Source organism: Tympanuchus pallidicinctus, unplaced genomic scaffold, assembly GCF_026119805.1.
Source record: "Tympanuchus pallidicinctus isolate F22 unplaced genomic scaffold, pur_lepc_1.0 scaffold2, whole genome shotgun sequence".
In the NCBI taxonomy this organism is placed as follows: Eukaryota; Metazoa; Chordata; class Aves; order Galliformes; family Phasianidae; genus Tympanuchus; species Tympanuchus pallidicinctus.
This window is the reverse complement of record NW_026294721.1, coordinates 40500446-40519647: the sequence shown is the minus strand read 5'-3', so window position 1 is coordinate 40519647 and position 19202 is coordinate 40500446. Positions and strand designations below refer to the sequence as shown.

Below are 19202 nucleotides of genomic sequence, written 5' to 3'. Positions count from 1 at the left end.
GTGCCAAAAGCCTTTTGGCCAGCCTGGTTTCTGTGCTCAGACCACAGTTCAAAAGCCAAAAGAAAGATAGTATAATATGCCCAGCCCTTGAGGATTGCCCCACAGAAAGCAACGGGAGCAGAACTCAAAGAAAGACATACGCTCATTGTGGCATTGATCTCGGCGACTGTCTCTTCATCCGTTGGGAACTGGTAGATTTGGACACCGTTGCTGACCAGCTCACTCATGATTTTACTCTTGAACTTGTGCAATTCATTTTTTGCAATGGTGTCAGCCTTGGCAATGATGGGGATGATGTTCACCTGCAAGACAAGGACAGCACTGCATATGTTGCACCATGAGGAGAATACAGGGCAGCGTGCGCATCCTGCAGCAATAGCTCCAGCACTGCCACCAGCTGACACCAACCCAGCAGAAGACTTCCCCATGGCTGCTGCCATAGTCAGGATAGGCAGGCAGCAGCAATTATGACCTTAAAAAGAAGTCAAATGCAATTTGGCAACATGCTATTTCCTGTCTCTGTCATATTCCCCTCTTTATCCAAATTGGCTGCACAGGAAATGCTGTCATAGACTATTACAAGCTGTTCCAAAAAAAAAAGGAAATTACCATATAGGCACTTCTCTGAGCCACAGCAGGCTGGGTGGCTGTGACAAACTCAGACAACAGCCTCCCACAGGAGCTCACTTAGGTGCTGCTATCAGGGACATGAGGGCACACCACAGGGCTGCTGTCCCACCACAGCAGGATGGGAGCTAGCAGTAACAGAGGTCTGCTCCTCCACTCACATGCACACACTCTACTACACCACTGCACTACAAAGCGAGGATTGGTTTTGTCCCTTTACAGCTGTTGGACAATCAAAGATAACAGCATGATGTAGTTAACAGAAATTAAAGATAAGGGACTGACTTTCTTCCCCACCCATTGTGCAACACTGGTAGTAAACAGCAAATGGCAGCATGTGAAAGCCCCAGAGAGATGGCAGAGTCTAGATGTAGCTGAACTGACCCACAAAAAGCAAGCTCCACACAAGTGTCTGCTTTGCTGAGAGAAGCTAGAGGCATGCAAGAAGAAGGAAAGCGGTGTTATTTCCTTTCCACTCCTCCCAGACAGACCATTTTTCTGTCTTCGATCTTGCAGAACTTGCTTTTTCTTGCTCTCCTCCGACAATACTGCTAGCACAGAAGATGATAATATTGACCTATATGAAGGGATTTTATCTATAGTACTTGAAAATCCTCTTATATTACATCAGTTAATTCTGTTCAGAGGATGTCCTGGAGTTATTAAATCCTCCTTTTGCCAAAAGAATGGCGATGAATGGCAGCTAGCTTATTTTGGGTTAATCACCATAACCCTATTTTGAAGCCGAATAGAGCAGGGATGTTTCTCCATCACTGTAATAAACCCCAATCAATGGGTCACTCTAGGAAATAAAGAAGCATCGTCATCATTTATCTTTTGCAGAATCAGAATCCACCAGATGTCCAGGGTGGACAGATTTAAACTGCTTAATCATGATGTGTAGAAACAGAGAAATCTCAATTGAATGTACATTTGTACATTGGCTATTTTCCCTGAAAGAAGAGACATCAAAACTTCCTACTAATTAGTAGTGAGGAACCATGCTTAAAACCAAGTTCGGTTCCTGTTTTTGCGACTTAAGGAAGGTAACTGAAAAAATGCATGTGGAATAACATTTATTCAGACTCTTGGTGTTTATCAGATCATGGTTAGAGTAACATTACATTGCCTTGAAGTACAAATCACTTTTGTGTCTAGCTGGATGTGCTCAGAGCATGCAGACACAGAATTCTGATTTTTCTTTATAAGGTGACCTTATGTGTTTGGATGTACTTCTCTCCCTCTAACATATACTTATATGAGGTTTTGTACCAAAACTAGTCACTGGATAAAGTAAACTAGAGGTGGCAAAAAAACTCAGTGCAGAACTAGTTGAGTTCAGCTTCAACCTCTCATTTTTGTTTATGGGTTGGAAGAGGAAAAAACACTTTTTTTCCCCCAGCATCCAAGTAATCTTTCAGTTGTGAACAAACCTATCACTGAACTTGGCAGTGTTAAACCACAGCTCTCCTGTTAATTTTACAGCATAGCTGTGGAGCAAAGCAGTCTAGTTTCTTAACTGGGAATGGGACTGGAAAAGGATGAGAGTCTACGCTTCTATTAAATCTGTGCAAGGTATGAACCAGTAAATCATGACCCATCCCAGCAGCCAGCCTGAGGTAATAAAATTTTCACACCACATCTCTGCAATTCCCTGCTGCTAAATACAGACAGTATTTTTCTGTGCAGGTTTAGCTAGGTCTTTGGCAACGTCATAAAGCCCACAAAAACCAGCAGCGCTGTGCGGTGGGCATAACATGGGCAGCAAGTACCTTACTGTCGAGCTTCTTCATGGTGACCAAGTCTAGGGATTTCAGTGAGTGTCCAGTTGGTGCAATGAAATACAGGCAGGCATGAATTCTGGTGTCATGGTAATTGAACAGGGATCGTTTGATCTTCAGCTCTTCTTGCAAGTAGGCTTCAAACTGTGCATCAATGTACTCTACTATGGGCTTGTAGCTGAGGAGAGAGAAGAGAGAGCACTGAGCAAACATTTACTGCTGGGACAACACAAGTCACTGAACCACACTCAGGAAGCTTCATGGGTGCTCAGCGCATTATGAAAAGTGCTGCACTTGCTACCTACCTTCACCATCCAACCTACAGTCCCTTCCTACCAAGTGTGTGCTTTTGCCTAGTGCACAGGGAGTTTATTATGGACAAATTAGCAAGGAGATGTGGCAGAGACCCAGGACTTTAGGTGGACACACACAGAGCTGCTACCCTGAAGAAAAATCTGTTTTGGAGTATCTCCCATTGACATCTGAACCACTGATCTGATAACACCATTGAAAATCACCAAAAACAAGAAGATGTAACCATGAAATCACCTCCCCCTATTTATTCCATAATTTTGTTTGTGATCTTAAAAGAGGAAAGAAAGATATAGCCAGGGAAAAAAAGAAAAAAGGTTTTCAGGAATTGAAGCTTGTGAGCAAAACTCAAAAGTCACTGCACGTTTGAGACTGTATGGGGGGACTGTTTTGACTGAGAAAAAATGTTGACATGGTTTAACATGCTCTGATCCGACTGATCATACTTCTGGAAAAGAAACTTCTCTGTTTGCTGCTTTCTCCATCAGGGCAACCTCAGAACCTCTGGCCCAATTAAGACCTCTGAGGATGGCACTGAAGCAGTATGGACACTGCCACTATCTCAAGTACTGGATTCATAGTGGTGTTCATGCCCTCCCTGAGGAGTGGCTGTGAGGAAGCAAGCAATGGGGCATTTTCAGGTTCTCCAGGAAACACAGCAGGCAGCCAACAAGTTTTTTGTCCTGACCCTCTGCTCCAGATGCCACTGCAGCTGTTCAAGCAGTTGCTCAAAACTGTGACTTATGTAGAACAGAGTCTTGCTCAATTTACCAAGGAAGAGCTATAGCAGGAAATAGCCATTGCTGCACAATGGCCACTGACACCGGACACTCAGAAAACATCACTGAGCACTGTTAGTTAATTTGCAGGCACAAGAAGCTAATAAAGCAGCAAGATTTTACACGCGGCAGACTAAAGTCCATACAAAAGCAGAGCTTTGCACTGGGACAGAGCAAAACGCAGGCTGTCTCTGGCCCTGCTCTCCAATTGGCTGCCAGGAAGTTAGAGGGGCTTCACTACCCATACCACTGGCATTTGTCTGCTGAATAAAGCAAATGCAAAGTGACCCGGCAGTAACAAGCTGCAGAGCATCCCCACTCCGAGCACCTGCTCCTCTTCTGAGCAGCTTTTGTTCTAGCCTGAGAGCATATGGCAGTGTCTGATGTGCAGAGCTCCTTCCAAGATGCATGCGTGCCTCTCTGCATCAGCTCCACAGCGTTGGCTAGGGAGCAGCAAAACAAGGACAACAGTTGCACTTCAGTGGCAGGTCAGGGAGCATGGAAGCATTCCAGAAACAAAGCATTGTAAAAATAATGATATTTTTCAAAAATCAAAGTTTTCATTAGGGAATAAAAACGGTGTCTGCTCAGTCTCCACACTAGCAGAATTGTCAGTGTAATCTTTCACTTTAAGCTTGCCTTGTCAAAGAGATGATGTTGTTTATCTACCTAGCACCCTTATGGCTTTTGCTCAGTGCACACACTGACAGCCAGCATCCCTCATTTATTTAGGTACAGGGAACAGAGTTGCAAAGAAGACTGCAGAGGAAGATGGGACTGCTGTAATGAGGGAATGCATGGCTCCAAAATGTAGGAAATGCATTAATATTAGCTTATTAGCCATTATCACAAAATGACTGTTTTTAAACATAACAGCAAAAATCCATGTGGGTGTATCTAAGGAATTGTGCAGGCTGCTCACAACACAGGCTGCCCAGAATATTTACTTCATACGTGCAACATGAAAATCTGTGCCTAGATTAAAACAAAACTCAGCTGGACTTGAGCAGTGCCAGATGTTGTGGGCAGGAACTACAATCCGAGTTCCATTCACCTGAAGATGGAAAAAAATTGCAACATGAGAATGCATATTCAAGTATTTCTACATTTCAATTCAGGTAGATACTCAAACTAAGCTGCACATAGACAAAGGGGATCAACTCTGGTGCAAGTACGTTCAGCAGCAGAGAGGGGGATTCTGGTGTGCAAGGTGTGTCCTGAAATTGAGGAGGTAGCATCACGGAATCATAGAATCATTAAGGTTGGAAAAGACCTCTAAAATCATCAAGTCCAACCATCATTCCCCTCCCACCATGCCCACTAATCATGCCCCTCAGTGCCACATCCACCTGGCTCTTGAACACCTCCAGAGAGAGTGACTGCACCACCTCCCTGTGCAGCCTGTGCCACTGCATTATCAATCCTTCTGAGCATAAATTTTTTCAAATATCCAACCTGAACCTCCCCTGATGCAACTTATGGCCATAACCTCTCATCCTATCACTAGTTATCTGCAAGAAGATTTCACACCAGCTTGTGTCACAGGCTTGCTTTCAAACTTTGTACTGAACAGTGTATCCACCAACACTGACTTGCTGATGCCAGTTTCACTTGATGATTGCTGGCTGGAAATACGTGCAATGAGCAAAAGCCAATAGGATGCTAAGGAGATGACCACCATCAACTCTTTGACAAGGCAGGCAGTTGTGCAGAGGAGCAGGGCATTGCAGTGTGCAAGGGAGGGTCCTGAAATCAGGAAGACCCCAGGGCAAGTAGAAAGCTGCCTGGAGCTATTCCCAGCTCAAGAGGCCAGCTCACTTAGCAGTCATCACTAGGATATCAGGGAGTGTGAAAGGGAGATGAATGGAAACATTCATGGTGGAGGGAAACATTGCCATCCCTGCAAGAAAAGTACCAATAAGGACATTTGCAAGTAGCAGAGGGTCCCTTATCCTCTTGCCATCAGGGAGAAGGAGACCTAAGAGACAGGGAGGAATAAAAATAGCTCTCTCCTTAGATCTTAGAATTAGATCTTCCTTAGTGGAAGGCAAACACCCTCCATGCTCACTTCACCCTTTCAGGTGCCCTTCCACTATAGAAATGAGGGTCAGGAACTTGAGGGACAGGCAAATGAGGATGTTGATGGGTCAGGATGCATTTTATCCACAGGTACTGAGGGAGCTGGCAGAAGTGCTCACCAAGCTGCTTTCCATCATTTATCAGCAGTCCTTGTCAAACAGGGAGGATCTAGGTGACAGGAGACTATGTCGCTACTATGACACCCATTTACAAGAAGGGTAAGAGGGAAGATCCATAGAACTACTGGTCTGTCAGTTTGATCTCAGTATCAGGGAAGGTCACAGAGCAAATCATCTTGAGTGAATCACAGAGCATGTGTAGGACAAGCAGGGAATCAGGCCCAGACAGCATGGGGTTATGAAGGGCAGGTCCTGTTTGAGCAACCTGATCTCCTTCCACGACCAGGTGATCTTTCCCATTGAACAAGGGAAAGGCTGTGAAGGTAACCTACCTAGACTTTAGTAAAGCCTTTATCTCCCACAGCATTCTCCTGGAGAAGCTGGCAGCCCATGGCTTGAGCAGGTATACTCTTCTCTAAGTAAAATCTAAGCTGTGTGGCCAGGCCCAGAGAGTGGTGGTGAGTGCAGTTAAATCTAGTTGGAGACCAGTCATCAGTATTTTCCTCAGGAGTCAGTATTGTGGCCAGTCTGTTCAATATCTTTATTGATGTTATGAATGAGAGGAATGAGTGCATCCTCAGTAAGTCTGTAGAACACACCAAGTTGGGAGGAAGTGTTGATCTGCCTTAGGGTAGCAAGGCTCTAAAGAGGGATCTGGATAGGCTGGATAGATGGGCTGAGGCCAATTGCATGAGTATCATAAAGACCAAGTGCATTTTGGCTACAAAAACTAACTCCATGCATCACTACAGGCATATGGCAGTGCCTGGAAAGTTGAGTGGAAGAAAAGAATCTGGGGCTATTAGTCAACAACCAGTTGAACATGAGCCAGCAATATGCTCAGGTGGACAAGAAGCCAACAGCATCCTGGTTGGTGTCAGAAATAGTGTAGTCAGCAGGACTTGGAAAGTGATCACCCTTCTGTTCTTGGAGCTGATGGGGCCCACACCTCTAGCACCACGTTCAGTTTTGAGCCCTCCACTACAAGAAAGATATTGAGGCCCTGGAGCGTGACCAGAGAAGGGGAATGAAGCTGCGAAGAACCTGAAACACAAGCCTTATGGAGAGTGGCTGAGGGAACTGTGGTTGTTCAGTCTAGAGAAGAGGCTCAGAGGAGACCTGAGCGCTCTACAATAACATAAGAGGTTGAGGTAAGGTAGGGTAAGCTTCTCCCAGGTTACAGTGACAGGATAAGACAGAATGGCTTTAAGTTTTGCCAGTGGTGATTCATGTTGGATATTAGGAAAAACTTCATCTTAGAAAAAGCGGTAATGCATTGGAACAGGCTGCCCAGGGAGACAGTGGAGCCACCATCCCTGGAGGTGTTCATTAAATGTGTAGATGTGCCACTGAGGGACACGGTTTAGCGGACTTGCTGGTGATGGGTTGGACTGGATGATCTTAGAGGTCTTTTCCAACCTTAGTGATGCTACGATAAGGCCGGCAGAAACGTAGTTCCAGCTTTGTAACCCTCTACTTGATCCTTTTACTTCTTCAGTTTCTCGCCACTTCTACCCGCCTCTCAAGGTCAGCAGTGCCAGCTGTCACACTAGAATCACATAGTATCCCCAGAACAACAGGGGACCTACCCTGTTCCCCACACAGGATTGAGACTTTCTGATCTCAGAGCACATCAGCACCAGGACTCCTTCTCCCAGCAGAAATAAATTTACCTGTCATCTTTGTTAATTTGATCTCCAAATCCAACCGTGTCAACAATGGTCAGCTTCAGACGGACATTACTCTCCTGGAGCTCGTAACTCCTGGCTTTCAATCTCACACCAGGCTCATTGTGTGTAGCAGGCTCACTTTCAAACTTTGTATTGAACAGAGTGTCCATCAGCGTTGACTTGCCGATGCCAGTTTCACCTGAGCAGATAAAAACAGAGTCAGAATGGTGCCATCTCCTATCTCAATCTCATCCTCAGGCACATTCACCAGGTTAAGGAGTTACCCTGCTTTTCCACTAGTGGAATTAGGCTATGTACATACAGCCAAGTAAAATAATCCCTGGAGGAACAGATGTCTTTTGAGACAGACTCAGTCTCTACCAATACCCCTGGACTGAACAAGAGACTTTGTGGACAACATGAGGTGACAGCAGCTTTGGCCTCTGCAGGTCAGACTGGCCAGGTCTGTGCAGCGCATCCTGCAGACGTCCCTGATCAAAGCACCATGCACCAGCGAATCCAAAACAAGCTCCTGTCAGGCAAAAGCTTCTGCTCTGACAGGCATAAGATAAACCAAATGCCTTCTGAGCTAAAAACTATCACCTGCAGGTAGAGAGCCAGGCTGAGCTAGAAACAGCAAAAGGAAAAAAAGAGACCGTTTTAAGAACAGTCACTTAGACATTTGCTGAGCGAGGCCCTTGGCATAAAAAAGGAAAAGGACTCCTTCCAGCAAATGCCTGCTGCTACCAGAAGTCAGTTACTGGACTTGCTACACTGGCATGGCGGGTAAGACAGATAATCATTCCTTTCCCAAGGAAGCGTTTGCTCTCGGTGGAGCTCAGCTGTTACTTGTTGTTTTTACACTGTTATGACCTGACCAGAGCTTTAGGCGCACTCCTGCTTGACAGCACAAAGATGAAGCAGCATGAAGCATTCTTACTTGAGAAATACTTAATTCTCTTTGTAACATTGTTGGTCAAGTCCTCGTTCTGCTGGGTTTTTTGGTTTTTGTTTTTTTTACAGAAGCAAACTAACTTCTCTCAACTCTAAGCTTGATTCTCAAGGAGGCATTCAGTTCTTTGTGGTTTTATGCCCTTCTTTTTTTCCCTCTCAAAATCATTTCTATTTGTTTTTCAAGAGAACTACAAAAAAATTAAAAAAAAAAAAAAAAAAATGCAATTTGGGTAATGAAGACTTGAGAGAAGTACATAAAATTTAAAAAATAAAAAATAATAACATCTGAAATAGCATACTACATAAATACCAACTTTTAAAACTGCCTCGGTGCAATTAGTAACACTGATGAAAGCATTAGCCTAAATCCCATTTTTAAGTCAGAAGTGTTTGCTTAGTGTTACCCTCTCCAACTGCTACTGCTGCCCATGCTGTGAGCAGGGGGTGGGCTGAGGAAGTATCTCAAGGTCATACCACAAACAAGCCAAGTTTTCAGTAAAATTTCCTCTCCACATAATTTTTAATAACAGAAGTGACAGAAATGCCAAGCTGCATCTCTTCTGAAGAAATCCAAACCACGTTCATTGTTGCACTACAGTTAGCATTTAGGCAAACTACTCGCTTGTGAACAAGATTCCCCACTGCCCTGAAAAATCTTAAATTGAAGTGATTGATTCACCAATGCAGAAAATAAAGGGGGAGAAGAGAGCCTGCATCTGGGATGGCTCCCAAGCATCTCTCTGGGCTGTCTGCACTCTTCTAGGACCTCTCACTCAAAATGTGCAGAAGCCCCACTTCAAAGACCTCAGCAAACCATGCGGTATTTGTGTCCACAGAAACAGTCAGCAGCTATGCATTATAGTGAGCTCCTGATATGAAAGCAGCACTGCTGAATGCTCTGCTCGATCAGCATTGCAGCATTTCAGTCATGCACACTGCAACTAAAAGCTTCACATTACTGTGTCAAAGTCGATGGTGTCCTTTCTGAAAACACAATTTGAAAAGTTTTGTTTTAAGGAGAAAGTTTCTCCTCTTTGAACAACTGCAGGAACTTGTGTGAAATTTTAATCTGGAGCTAAAAATGGTTGATCAGCACATTTTATAAGAGAAGATTTGGAGCAAATTGCTGCTAATGGAAATGTATCAAGTCATGCTAAGAGAGGAATATTTACTGCAAGAGAAAAAGGCAATTAATTTATGCCATTTTGATCAAAGAGCTGCCTGCTAATCTAGATATTCCCTGCTGAATTTTAAATGGTTTCATGCTGCTAGAAGAGCCATGTGATGGCTGATACACTGAGCACAAACAAGTATACTACTCTTATCTCATTCTTCACTGCACAAAGCTATGAAGAGGAAATGAGTTCATTTGCCAGATTTTTTCAGATGATTTATCCTGCTCTGCAGACAAAGTCTCATCTTGCCACAGAACATCACAGAGGGCTGTGGTTTATTCCTAGTTAATTAATTTATTAAAAACACAGAATCATAGAATGGCTTGAGTTGGAAGGGACCTCAAGGATCATCACATTCCAAACACCTAACCAGGCAGGGTTGCCAATTGCTAGATTAAGTATCAGGCTGCCCAGGGTCCCATCCAACCTGGCCCTGAAACCCTCCAGGGATGGGGCACCCACAGCCTCTCTAGGCAACATCCACAACCTCTCTGGATCCCCCCTATTAGAAGGGACAATATGCCCTCCTTAAGCATTAAGTAAACAGTGGATGAAAAGATGTTTTCTGTGGAGTGTTTTGTGAAGCTAACAGTAAAAGACAGCATTTTTAAGTATTCATAAACCTCAATCACAGGAGATATCCTGAAGGTGTCCACCGCTAGGTCAGTGATGTTTTAGCACACAGCTCCCTAGGGCTGAGCAATGGATTTCTCTCTGTATAATAGCTATAAAGTATAGAGACAGTCAGCACCTCTCCATATTCAAAAGAATCTGGTACCTCCCCATATTGCACTTCTGAAAAATTTGGGTAAAATTACACAGTAACTCAGGCTACAAAACCAACTCGCAGCACCCAGATTAAATGCAGCAGAGAATAAGTGACAGACTTTGTACTTGATACATCATTTGGAGTCTAAAAACAACATTGTTTCCAACTGGAAAAACTAAGAATATAACAAGGTAGGCAAGCAAAGCCTGGAAGAAAAGAAATGCCATTCACTGAGCAGCAGCCTCTGTGCCTAAATTTAAATTACATTAACATTCTTCCAAATATTCATTCAATTCCCAAATCAACTTATTTTTCTTACGGCAGCCTTTGGGAAAAGCAGGATCCCAGGACCATCAACACCTTGAACACCTTTGAATTCAAAAATCTCAAATCAAGGGACAGCAAGGAAAAAGGAGAAGTGGAATACCAGTTCCTAGCCTAGAGCAGCTCTAGAAATAAGCTGTCACTTCCCTGCCACTAAGGTCAATAGTGGCTCAGATCTTACCCTTTGGATAAGATGCTAACTTGTGGACTTGCATGGAACCCATAATGTGAAACAACTTACCCACACAGAGGATGTTGAAGCAGAAGCCCTGTGACGTTGACTTGTTAACCAGCTGATCAGGGAGGCTGTCAAAGCCCACATGGCCAGACAGGGACAGGTTCCTAAGGTCATCATTCTGTAAGGGCAAGAAGAAAGACATGTAACAGGGAGGCTGAGTAGCAGGTCACATCCAACACACATCAGGGTGACTCAGAAGTTTTCAGGAGACAACAGTTTCATCTCAGGTTTGTCTAACCATATGAGCTCTCTGCACTTGTACCCAGCTCTCCACTATGGGGTTCCAGAGCTAACTGTCCCCAACACTAAGGCATGCAAGCACTTTCAAGACTGCTTTTCCATGCCCGTGACTGATGAACTGGGTGTAGCCAACTACCAACACCCAAATACTGTTTCTGAGGCTTCAGCATCTTGTTACCAACATCATCTCTTTTACTGACCCACAACAGTGATTTTCTGGAAAAGCTTGTTCACAGAAGGAGACTCTGGGATTTAGGCATGCTATGAATGGGTTAAATTAAACATTTGTAACACAAGTATTTTTAAAACACCAGTGGGCTTGGGTTTATGGTTAAGTGAAGGGAGTTTGGGGCAGATCCCAGAAAGCATTGGGTGCCCGTGACTCATAGGCTCTGCAGAAACTGGTGGGTGTGAAACATCCCTCTGCGCAGTACTGGTATCTCTTTCCCTGATATATTTTGGGAAAGCAAGTACTGCCTCATCATCAGTTACTCAGCAGGAATGGGAGTTAGACTCATCTCCTGCATCTGTGTCAGTTATTTTTGCTACATGGTTTTTTGATTGCGTGTTTTTTTTTTTTTTTTTCCTGCAAGCAGCAAACATCAACAAAACCAGTACCTGCATTTTCAATACTGGGTATTTTTTTCTACAAGCTGCGCCACATAACAGGAGGCAAAACTGTAGTCTGTTATCTGCCTGGAACAGCAAAACCCTCAGGAAAATGCCTGGAGCCCAAGGTGTGGGCAGAGATGAAAGAAGCCCACATCTCCATGTCCCTGCAGTGGTCTCCAAATAGCAGCACACTTCACTGAGTAGTAGGGATACAGAAAGGAGGATTTGTTCACTGCAAGGAGAGCTCAGCAATTTGCAAGTGCTCAGGGGGACCCCAGCAGCCCACTGACACAGATGTAGCCCTGCTTAACACAATACCCCTATTACACACTCCATGGAACATGCTGGACAATTTGAGGCTGCTGGGCTGAATTAATCTCTCTCCTCTCTCATGGCAGAGGCTGAACATTTTCACCTTTGTATGACAATTAGCACCTTTTATTGTTTGCAATTATCAGCATGAATCTTCCCATGGCCAAAACCACTTCTGCAATCACCTTTTTGCTTTTGTCACCACCAATTAGCCTGAACACATTGGGCTGAGCTCATACAGCTGCCCAGCAGCCCCCAGGGCTCTAGAGGTTCAGGAAGATCTGAAAGAAGTGGAAGCCCAAGTGGCACACGAGCTCAGAGGTACCAACGTGGAAACAAACCTCTGCTGGAGACCAAAAAGTATGGCTGCTCAGCATATAATTAGCAGAACAGGCAAGTGATTCATGCATTCAGTCTGGCAAGAAAGAAGTGTTTAAAAAACAACAAGACGTTAAATCAGATGGTCACCGTGCTCAGGCTGTGAGTTGCTGTGACAGCCATCAAGGAGAGGCAGCAGGCTGCGTTCTCAAGTGAGTCACCCCGCTGCTAACTGGGTGCCTACAGTCAATAGGAAGAGGAACGCTGCCATAAGCAAAGGATCTTTTGCCCAGAGTTGAGCCCAGGGCCCAAGATGTACACGTGAAGGCAGATGAGCAGTACTCTGGGGCCCAATGTACTCCACCTGCCACAGGAAGGCAGAGGGCATTCCACCCAGAGGAGAAAGGCACACCATCACTCTGCCCACCAAGGGAATTCCTCATTTTTCCCTTTGGAGACTCACATAACTCAGCACAAGACCTCTCTTTCCTCCACACTGCATCTAAACACACTCCTGGATCAAACCAACCCTTCCACTGCCCCTCAGCCCACAGTGCAGTCCTGATGGTGCCTTAGTAATAATGCCCAGACACACCATTGAATGTGGAAGCACCAATCTCTTGCAAGCTCTACAAGAATAATCCCTCCCAGCCTGCAATCTCTGAAGGCATGAACAAGATCAGCCTGGGGAAAACCACTGCTCTGCAGACCTCCACAGAGAGCACCACAGACCTAGACAGACTTGGGTGAACGCCTGGACAGTGTCAGAAGCCAGGAGACTTTAAGACATCCTAAATGCAGTTTTTAGGTTGAAATTTCCTTAGGACAAAGTCCTGTTTCTATAGACTCCCACTTTACAGGGCAAAAAATCTTCCCTCCCTCTTCATATACTATCTATGTGACCGGAAAGGAATTTTAGAACATCTAAAACCATATGCCAGCCCTACAAAAGCTATAGCACAATAAATACATGCTTGTTTATTGGGACAGATACTGAGCACTTTTCTCTGCAGTGTGACCTACAGCTCATTTAACAGTTAATATTTCTTGGATCAGCGATCATATTGCAGATGTTCTGAAGAGATGAATTGCCTGTACCCCATCTCCCAACACCCTTAGCTGTAAGGAAAAATAGACGTTCCTTGCAGAATGACAAGAAAGACTGTGGGCTCAGAGCCCTGCTAACTCTGCACTGGATCTGGTTTTCTTCACACATGGCTCCTGGTGGTAACGGCTTTATAGGTCAAGCAGTGCCGTAACGGATGCTCTGGGCTTGTCTGGATGTAATTCAGTGAAGCTCTGTAAAACAATTTGGCTGATGAGGCGTGTGCAAGGATAGAAGTGGCTCATTCCTTCTAAGCCGCTGTGGCTTGGCAGAGCTAACAGGAATAAAGGGAAATAAACCTATTTTTTCTCACTGGAGACAGCAACAGCATGCCTGCAGCTAGGGAGAAGGTGGGCTGCAGGATTAGAAGAGGGCCACTTCTGGAGGTGCAGTGCAAAGCAGAGTACTTCCTTATGCTTGAGAAGGTGCCTGGTCAGCAAGCTAAGATACAGAAAGAAGTATCTCCCAGAGACTTGCAGAGCATGAGACCAGAAAGAAATCTGTAGTTACTGCCCTGGTCTCCTCACTCAGCCCCGAACCACAGCAGCTGTTCCCTCAGCCCCGACAGCCTTCTGGCTGAGCCCCTTCTGCTTTAATTCTGCCAGCAAAATATCCCCCTCATCCCCTCCTGTCCCACTGCTTCTGGCATCTGGGGGTCAGCTTCACATGGCCTCCCAAGAGTTAAAGAAAACAAAAATGAGCCTCCAATTCAAGAGGGGAAAAATTCTGGTATGCAAAACATGGAGCTAGACCACAAATATGAAGCGAGTGTTTAGTTATTGGAGGCCACACGACTTCAGAGGAACCTTTGAGAAATTCTGAAAGCTTTTATTGTTGTCAGCAGCACAGGCCAGCCACATTTTTGCCCTGTTACCAGGCACAGGTTCTGGCACTTTAAGTAATCTCAGTTGCATCCGAAGCCAGGGACCTCAACAGACGAGCTGAGCAAGAAGTAGTAGCACAGAAGCAAAGAGCACTAGGGACAAGGCAGATCTATCAGACCCTTTCCCCATGTTAAAGCCAATAGGATATGAAGCATTCCCAAGTCTGCACCAAAGTCAAGCTCACTGTTGGAGTTGCTTGTGACCTCCTCTTCTTTCCTTGCACGGGCTGAAGTGACGACTGAGCCCTTAATTCTTAGATGAGGAAACTCACACATAACACTGGGGAAAACAAAAGGAAACAACCCTCCCCCCGCCATAGCACATTCATGGTGCAAGAACGCAGACCATGGAAATCAGTCCATTAATCACGAAAGGAAGGCCTGTTGTTGTTTTAGGCAGGATAACCATCAGTGTCACCAGCCTAAGAGGGGGAGTTCCTGTCTCCACGCCTGGCTGCCAGCTGGGGCAGATGTATGCAAGCTACTGGAGGCTGGGAGGTCTTTTTTCCTTGCATAAGGAGCAGACCACTGCAGAAGACATCCACTCGTTCTGTGGATTATTACGCCAAGTAAACCATGAAGATCCATCAGAGGGAGGCAAGCTGGATGGCCAGTGCTCACAGTGCTGCCATAGCTCCCTGACTTTTGCCCAGAAATAGCTCAATAACTAGAGAGGGCATGGGGAACACTAAGGCTCACCCTGAACGTGCCGTTACATCCTTTTAATCCTTGAAAATCAGGGTAGCAGAAGAGTCTGGCTTCCCCAGGCCCAGCACCAAGTGCCTGTGGCCAGCAGAGCAGCTTCCATTGGCACAGCAGAGCATGAGGATAGGTAAAAGGATACAGCCACATTCCTCTGGGAAGAGGGAAGTCAGCGAAATCCAACAATTCCAAAGTGGCTGCAGGGAGTAGGAAAGAACATTTATCTTCCAGGCAAAATGTTTGGCTAAAGGTCAGCACAGACTCAGAGCAGTAACGGCTGCATTTGAGCCAAGGGCTGACATAAAAGACATTTTCCTCCATACGTTTCCAAGAACCACTAACTTTTCTATTTGGAGTAAAAGTGACTAATGCCTCTAGCAGCCCCTGATGTCACAAACTGCTAACCAGGAGGGAAAAAAAGCTGGACTTTGGGGATGATAAGGACCATATGTGCATTCCAGCAAGACTTGTAAACTCACTGGAAGAAAAAAAAAAAAAAAAGGATTGAGGAAGGAAAGGAAGGAGGAAGGGAGGGGGAAGACATAATGTCACAAACAAGAATGAAGACCAAGTAAAGGCAGTGCCCAATGAGAACCAGATGCTCTCAACTCCCCCAGCCCAGCACTCCTGACAGGAGGACAACATGCAGCTAACAGCCTTTCTCACTGTCTACATCAACCTGATAAATTAAATGTTACAGTCACTGCCATTCTCCTCAGGCTGAGACCCCACTCACTCATTCCCGAAACTGCTCCTAATTTATTCTCATTTCCCCACAGTTTGTCTTTTGAGGCAGCACATGCAGAGGGAAGATGCTATGTAGGTATTAGCTAAGTTTTCTTCCCCCCTCCCCCAACCTCCCCACACCTCTTTCACTACAGAATCCCACATCATCGCAGATGGAGTCCAGCAAGACAGCAGAGAGGAAGAAAATAACAGCCATTTCTTCCTGTATTCCACTGCCATGCACTTAAAATAGCACTGAAACAGCTGCATCACAGGCTGTTGAATAAGTGGATGTAGCCTTTGCTAACAGCTAGAGGCACAGCACAATACGAGGCACGACACAGAGAAGTATGACCCACGATCCCAGCAGGACTCACACGGGGCCCACTAACAGGGAGTTTGTTGGGACACAATCCCAGGCACAGCAGAGCACAGAGGGTGTAAACCTGGCAGTGCAGCCCCGGAGCCCATTGCCATGTTTTCTTCCAAAATTCTCCAGGCTTCTCCAAACCCTGGCCTTGCTAGCTGCATCAACATCATTGGAGCAAAACACAGAGCCTTTCAGAAAGAAAGGCAGCCCATGGGATTTTCTTATAAACCTGTAACAAAGCAGCACTGTTCCAATACCTGAATCAAATTAAAGGCCACTCCACACACAAAGCAGCAGTTCTCCTTCTCAGGTGGTGCAGGCTTGCTTACCACCCCTTAATGCCATGTTTTCTGCCCTGCAATACTGCAACTGCACATTTGGGGCATGTTTTGTCAGCTCCCATTTAGCAGGCTCCAGAACTGAGAAGTGCCCTATATCATGCTCAGGATAATTAATGAGCTCTGGGATCTATCAGCAGGATTCGCATTAATGCTGTGCTTCACCAACTTGGTTGGAGGCAGAGGGACAGCACAGCACTGCCCTGTGTGTAGGCACCAAAAAGCAGTGCTACAGCTCTCTGCTGAGACCCAATTACCAAGCACAGCCCACAGAGCAGAGTGTATCAAGGCTCCAGACTGCATATTCATTAGTTCTCTTAATCCTGGACTGAATAATTTGAATCTATCACAGTAATTCTCACACCAAAGTCCTAGGACATTGCTGACATACATGCATACCATATGATTTCTTCATAGCACAGGTACCCCAACACGAGTATGAATGGGTCTCAACTTCAAACTAAGTAATCATTCAGCTCCGTAAATTCACATTGGCGCATCAATAACTTGTACTGGGTTTGTAGTTACTGGAGGACCTAAACGAAGCAGAGACTTTTTAAAAGGACTCATTTGCCTACCAGGACTGAATTGAAAGAGCTGGCTTTGACCAGCTCTTCTTAAGACCATATCCCACAGGCACACATGCCACTAAAGATACACAATTAAAAAAAAAAAAAAAAAAAAAAAAAAAAAAAAAAAAAGAGATAAAACACCTCAGCTTTGGATGACTTTGTATTTTTATACTCACTGGCAACGTGTGTACTTGAACATTACTGATCAAGTAATCAATATGACAACCAAGCAGCAAAATCAGATTTGAAGTTGTTCATTCAAACCAAGAGGAAGGCAACTTCGGGATGTGAAGGCATGGCCTTTATTCCTGCTTTAAAATAGCAAAATGAGAATATGCATTGCCTTTTATGGCCCAGGAAGCTATTAGAGGGCATCACATAAGCCTTTAAAAAGAATCACTAAAAAGAGGTCAGCAATCAGGGAATATAGAGGGTCACAGATAATGCTGTTCACATTAGCATACAATTTGCTTTTTTCAGCAGGAAAAAAAATGAAGTTAAGTTGATCCGGATCTGCATGTAGAGGAATTGAACTATTTAGCTGACAGGTTTGAAACATTGCTCTTAAAGCTCTCAACAGAAACAATTTTTCCTGCTTGACTTCAGCATGTCTTCGCTTTCCTGTCTTTAAACAGGGAAAGATTTTCATAAGTAGGACATGCTTCAAGGAGCAATTCCCCATTTTGGCTGAAGCACTTCCTTCCCTCTACCTCATTAATTCCAAATTTCCGTGGCTGCCTCAGAAGGCTGTGTTTTGTCTTCATCCAATTAACATTTTTTTAAAGATCTTCCAGAGGAAAGTAGATCTGGCCCAGGCCTGTGGCACAGCCATAACGCTAATATCACGAGGAGGAGGTGGGACTGCAAGGCTACTTTACACCAGGCCTTTTCTTCTCCTTGTGTCTGGCTGCACTGATAGACAGCCCCAGAATTTACATTTCTGGGCTTGCTGGGAAGCACAAGACAAAACATTTTTCTCACACGTGGGTTGCAGACAGGAACGTTCCCACAGTCATCTCCACATTCATCACTTGCAAAGAGGCAGGACCACAGAGGCATTTGATGACTGCTGCAACGCTGGGGATACTCCAAGTCATAAAGAATCCCTGGACAGGACACCGGCAATTGCCCAACATATACTCCAACTTTTTGAACTCCAGAAATGCATTGTAAGAGAGCAGGCTAAACAAACACTCATAGCACCAGAGGAGAGGATTAACTCTCCAGTCACAAGGAATCCAAGGATGAGCTTCTCAAGCTCCAGTCCTGAGCTTGTGGTAGAGAGAAGCCTTCCATCCCAAAGAGCTGCACCAGTTCCTGTATACACAGAGAGCCCTGCTCTGGCCCATCTCTTTCATGCACCCTCTCCTTAGTCCCCAATAAAGAGGGGAAAAAAAGCTCTCTCTTTGCATTCTAGCTGATCACGACTTCAAACAGCAAGCCCCCACTGCAGCCCAGGCCTCACAAGCCTCCTACCAAGCACAGTTAACCTCTCTTCTGGAGTTGAGCATTTCTGCTGATTCCCTCTAAATGGATTAGGAAAGTAGCAGCATTGTTTTTATAGAAATTTCACACCTTTCTCAGAGAAGACTAACAGCAAGCTGTCTTCTCTCTTTTCCACACCACCCTCAAGTGCCCTGCAAAGGAGGCTCAGGCAGACACCCTAAAGTCAGAATGGTGTTTTCTGCAGGAGACCAGCCTGAGAATATGGATCCTCCCCACTTACAGGCAATGATACCAGCATTAAGTTTGACACACAAGTTTCTTTTACAAGGACCTATTTTCCAAACACCTCTTTGACTGAGGCAGAATTAAATAAGTAGTTCAATTCATGCAACTGGGAATACATTATGAAAGCAATGAGGCCACACCACAGCTCTAAGATGCATCAAGCCCAGTGCCATGTGAGCACTTCTCCAGCACTGGAGCTGGCAAGAAGCAGGGGGCTCAAGGCACGTTGCTGGCACAGCCCTGAGACTGCTGGACGCCCCTTCAGCAAGGGCATGCAGTATCTGCATTGCTCATACCTGTACCTGAGCTTGTAGCTTTCAGCAATTGCAGGACTGTGCAAGCATCAGGCCAAGCTCAGGTCATACCAGCAGCTTCAATTCCTGTAATCACCTCGTCATCTTATAAACAGCCCGTGATGATTTCCTTAATTACTTGACGGCAATTCCCTAATGCAGCTTATAAGTAA

At 45.1% G+C, this 19202-nt stretch overlaps 1 protein-coding gene across 3 annotated transcripts in view; it reads right to left on the bottom strand.

Moving 5' to 3' along the window:
* The window catches only part of SEPTIN11 (septin 11), a 50100-nt gene that overhangs the window by 17972 nt on the left and 12926 nt on the right, over nt 1-19202 (bottom strand). For all 3 annotated transcript variants that reach the window (XM_052682275.1, XM_052682277.1, XM_052682276.1), the window contains exons 2-5: nt 10831-10945; nt 7371-7566; nt 2400-2586; nt 141-302 (exon numbers count right to left, since the gene is read on the bottom strand). In XM_052682275.1, the coding sequence (XP_052538235.1) occupies nt 141-302; nt 2400-2586; nt 7371-7566; nt 10831-10945 (660 nt within the window). The remainder of the gene's footprint in view (nt 1-140; nt 303-2399; nt 2587-7370; nt 7567-10830; nt 10946-19202) is intronic.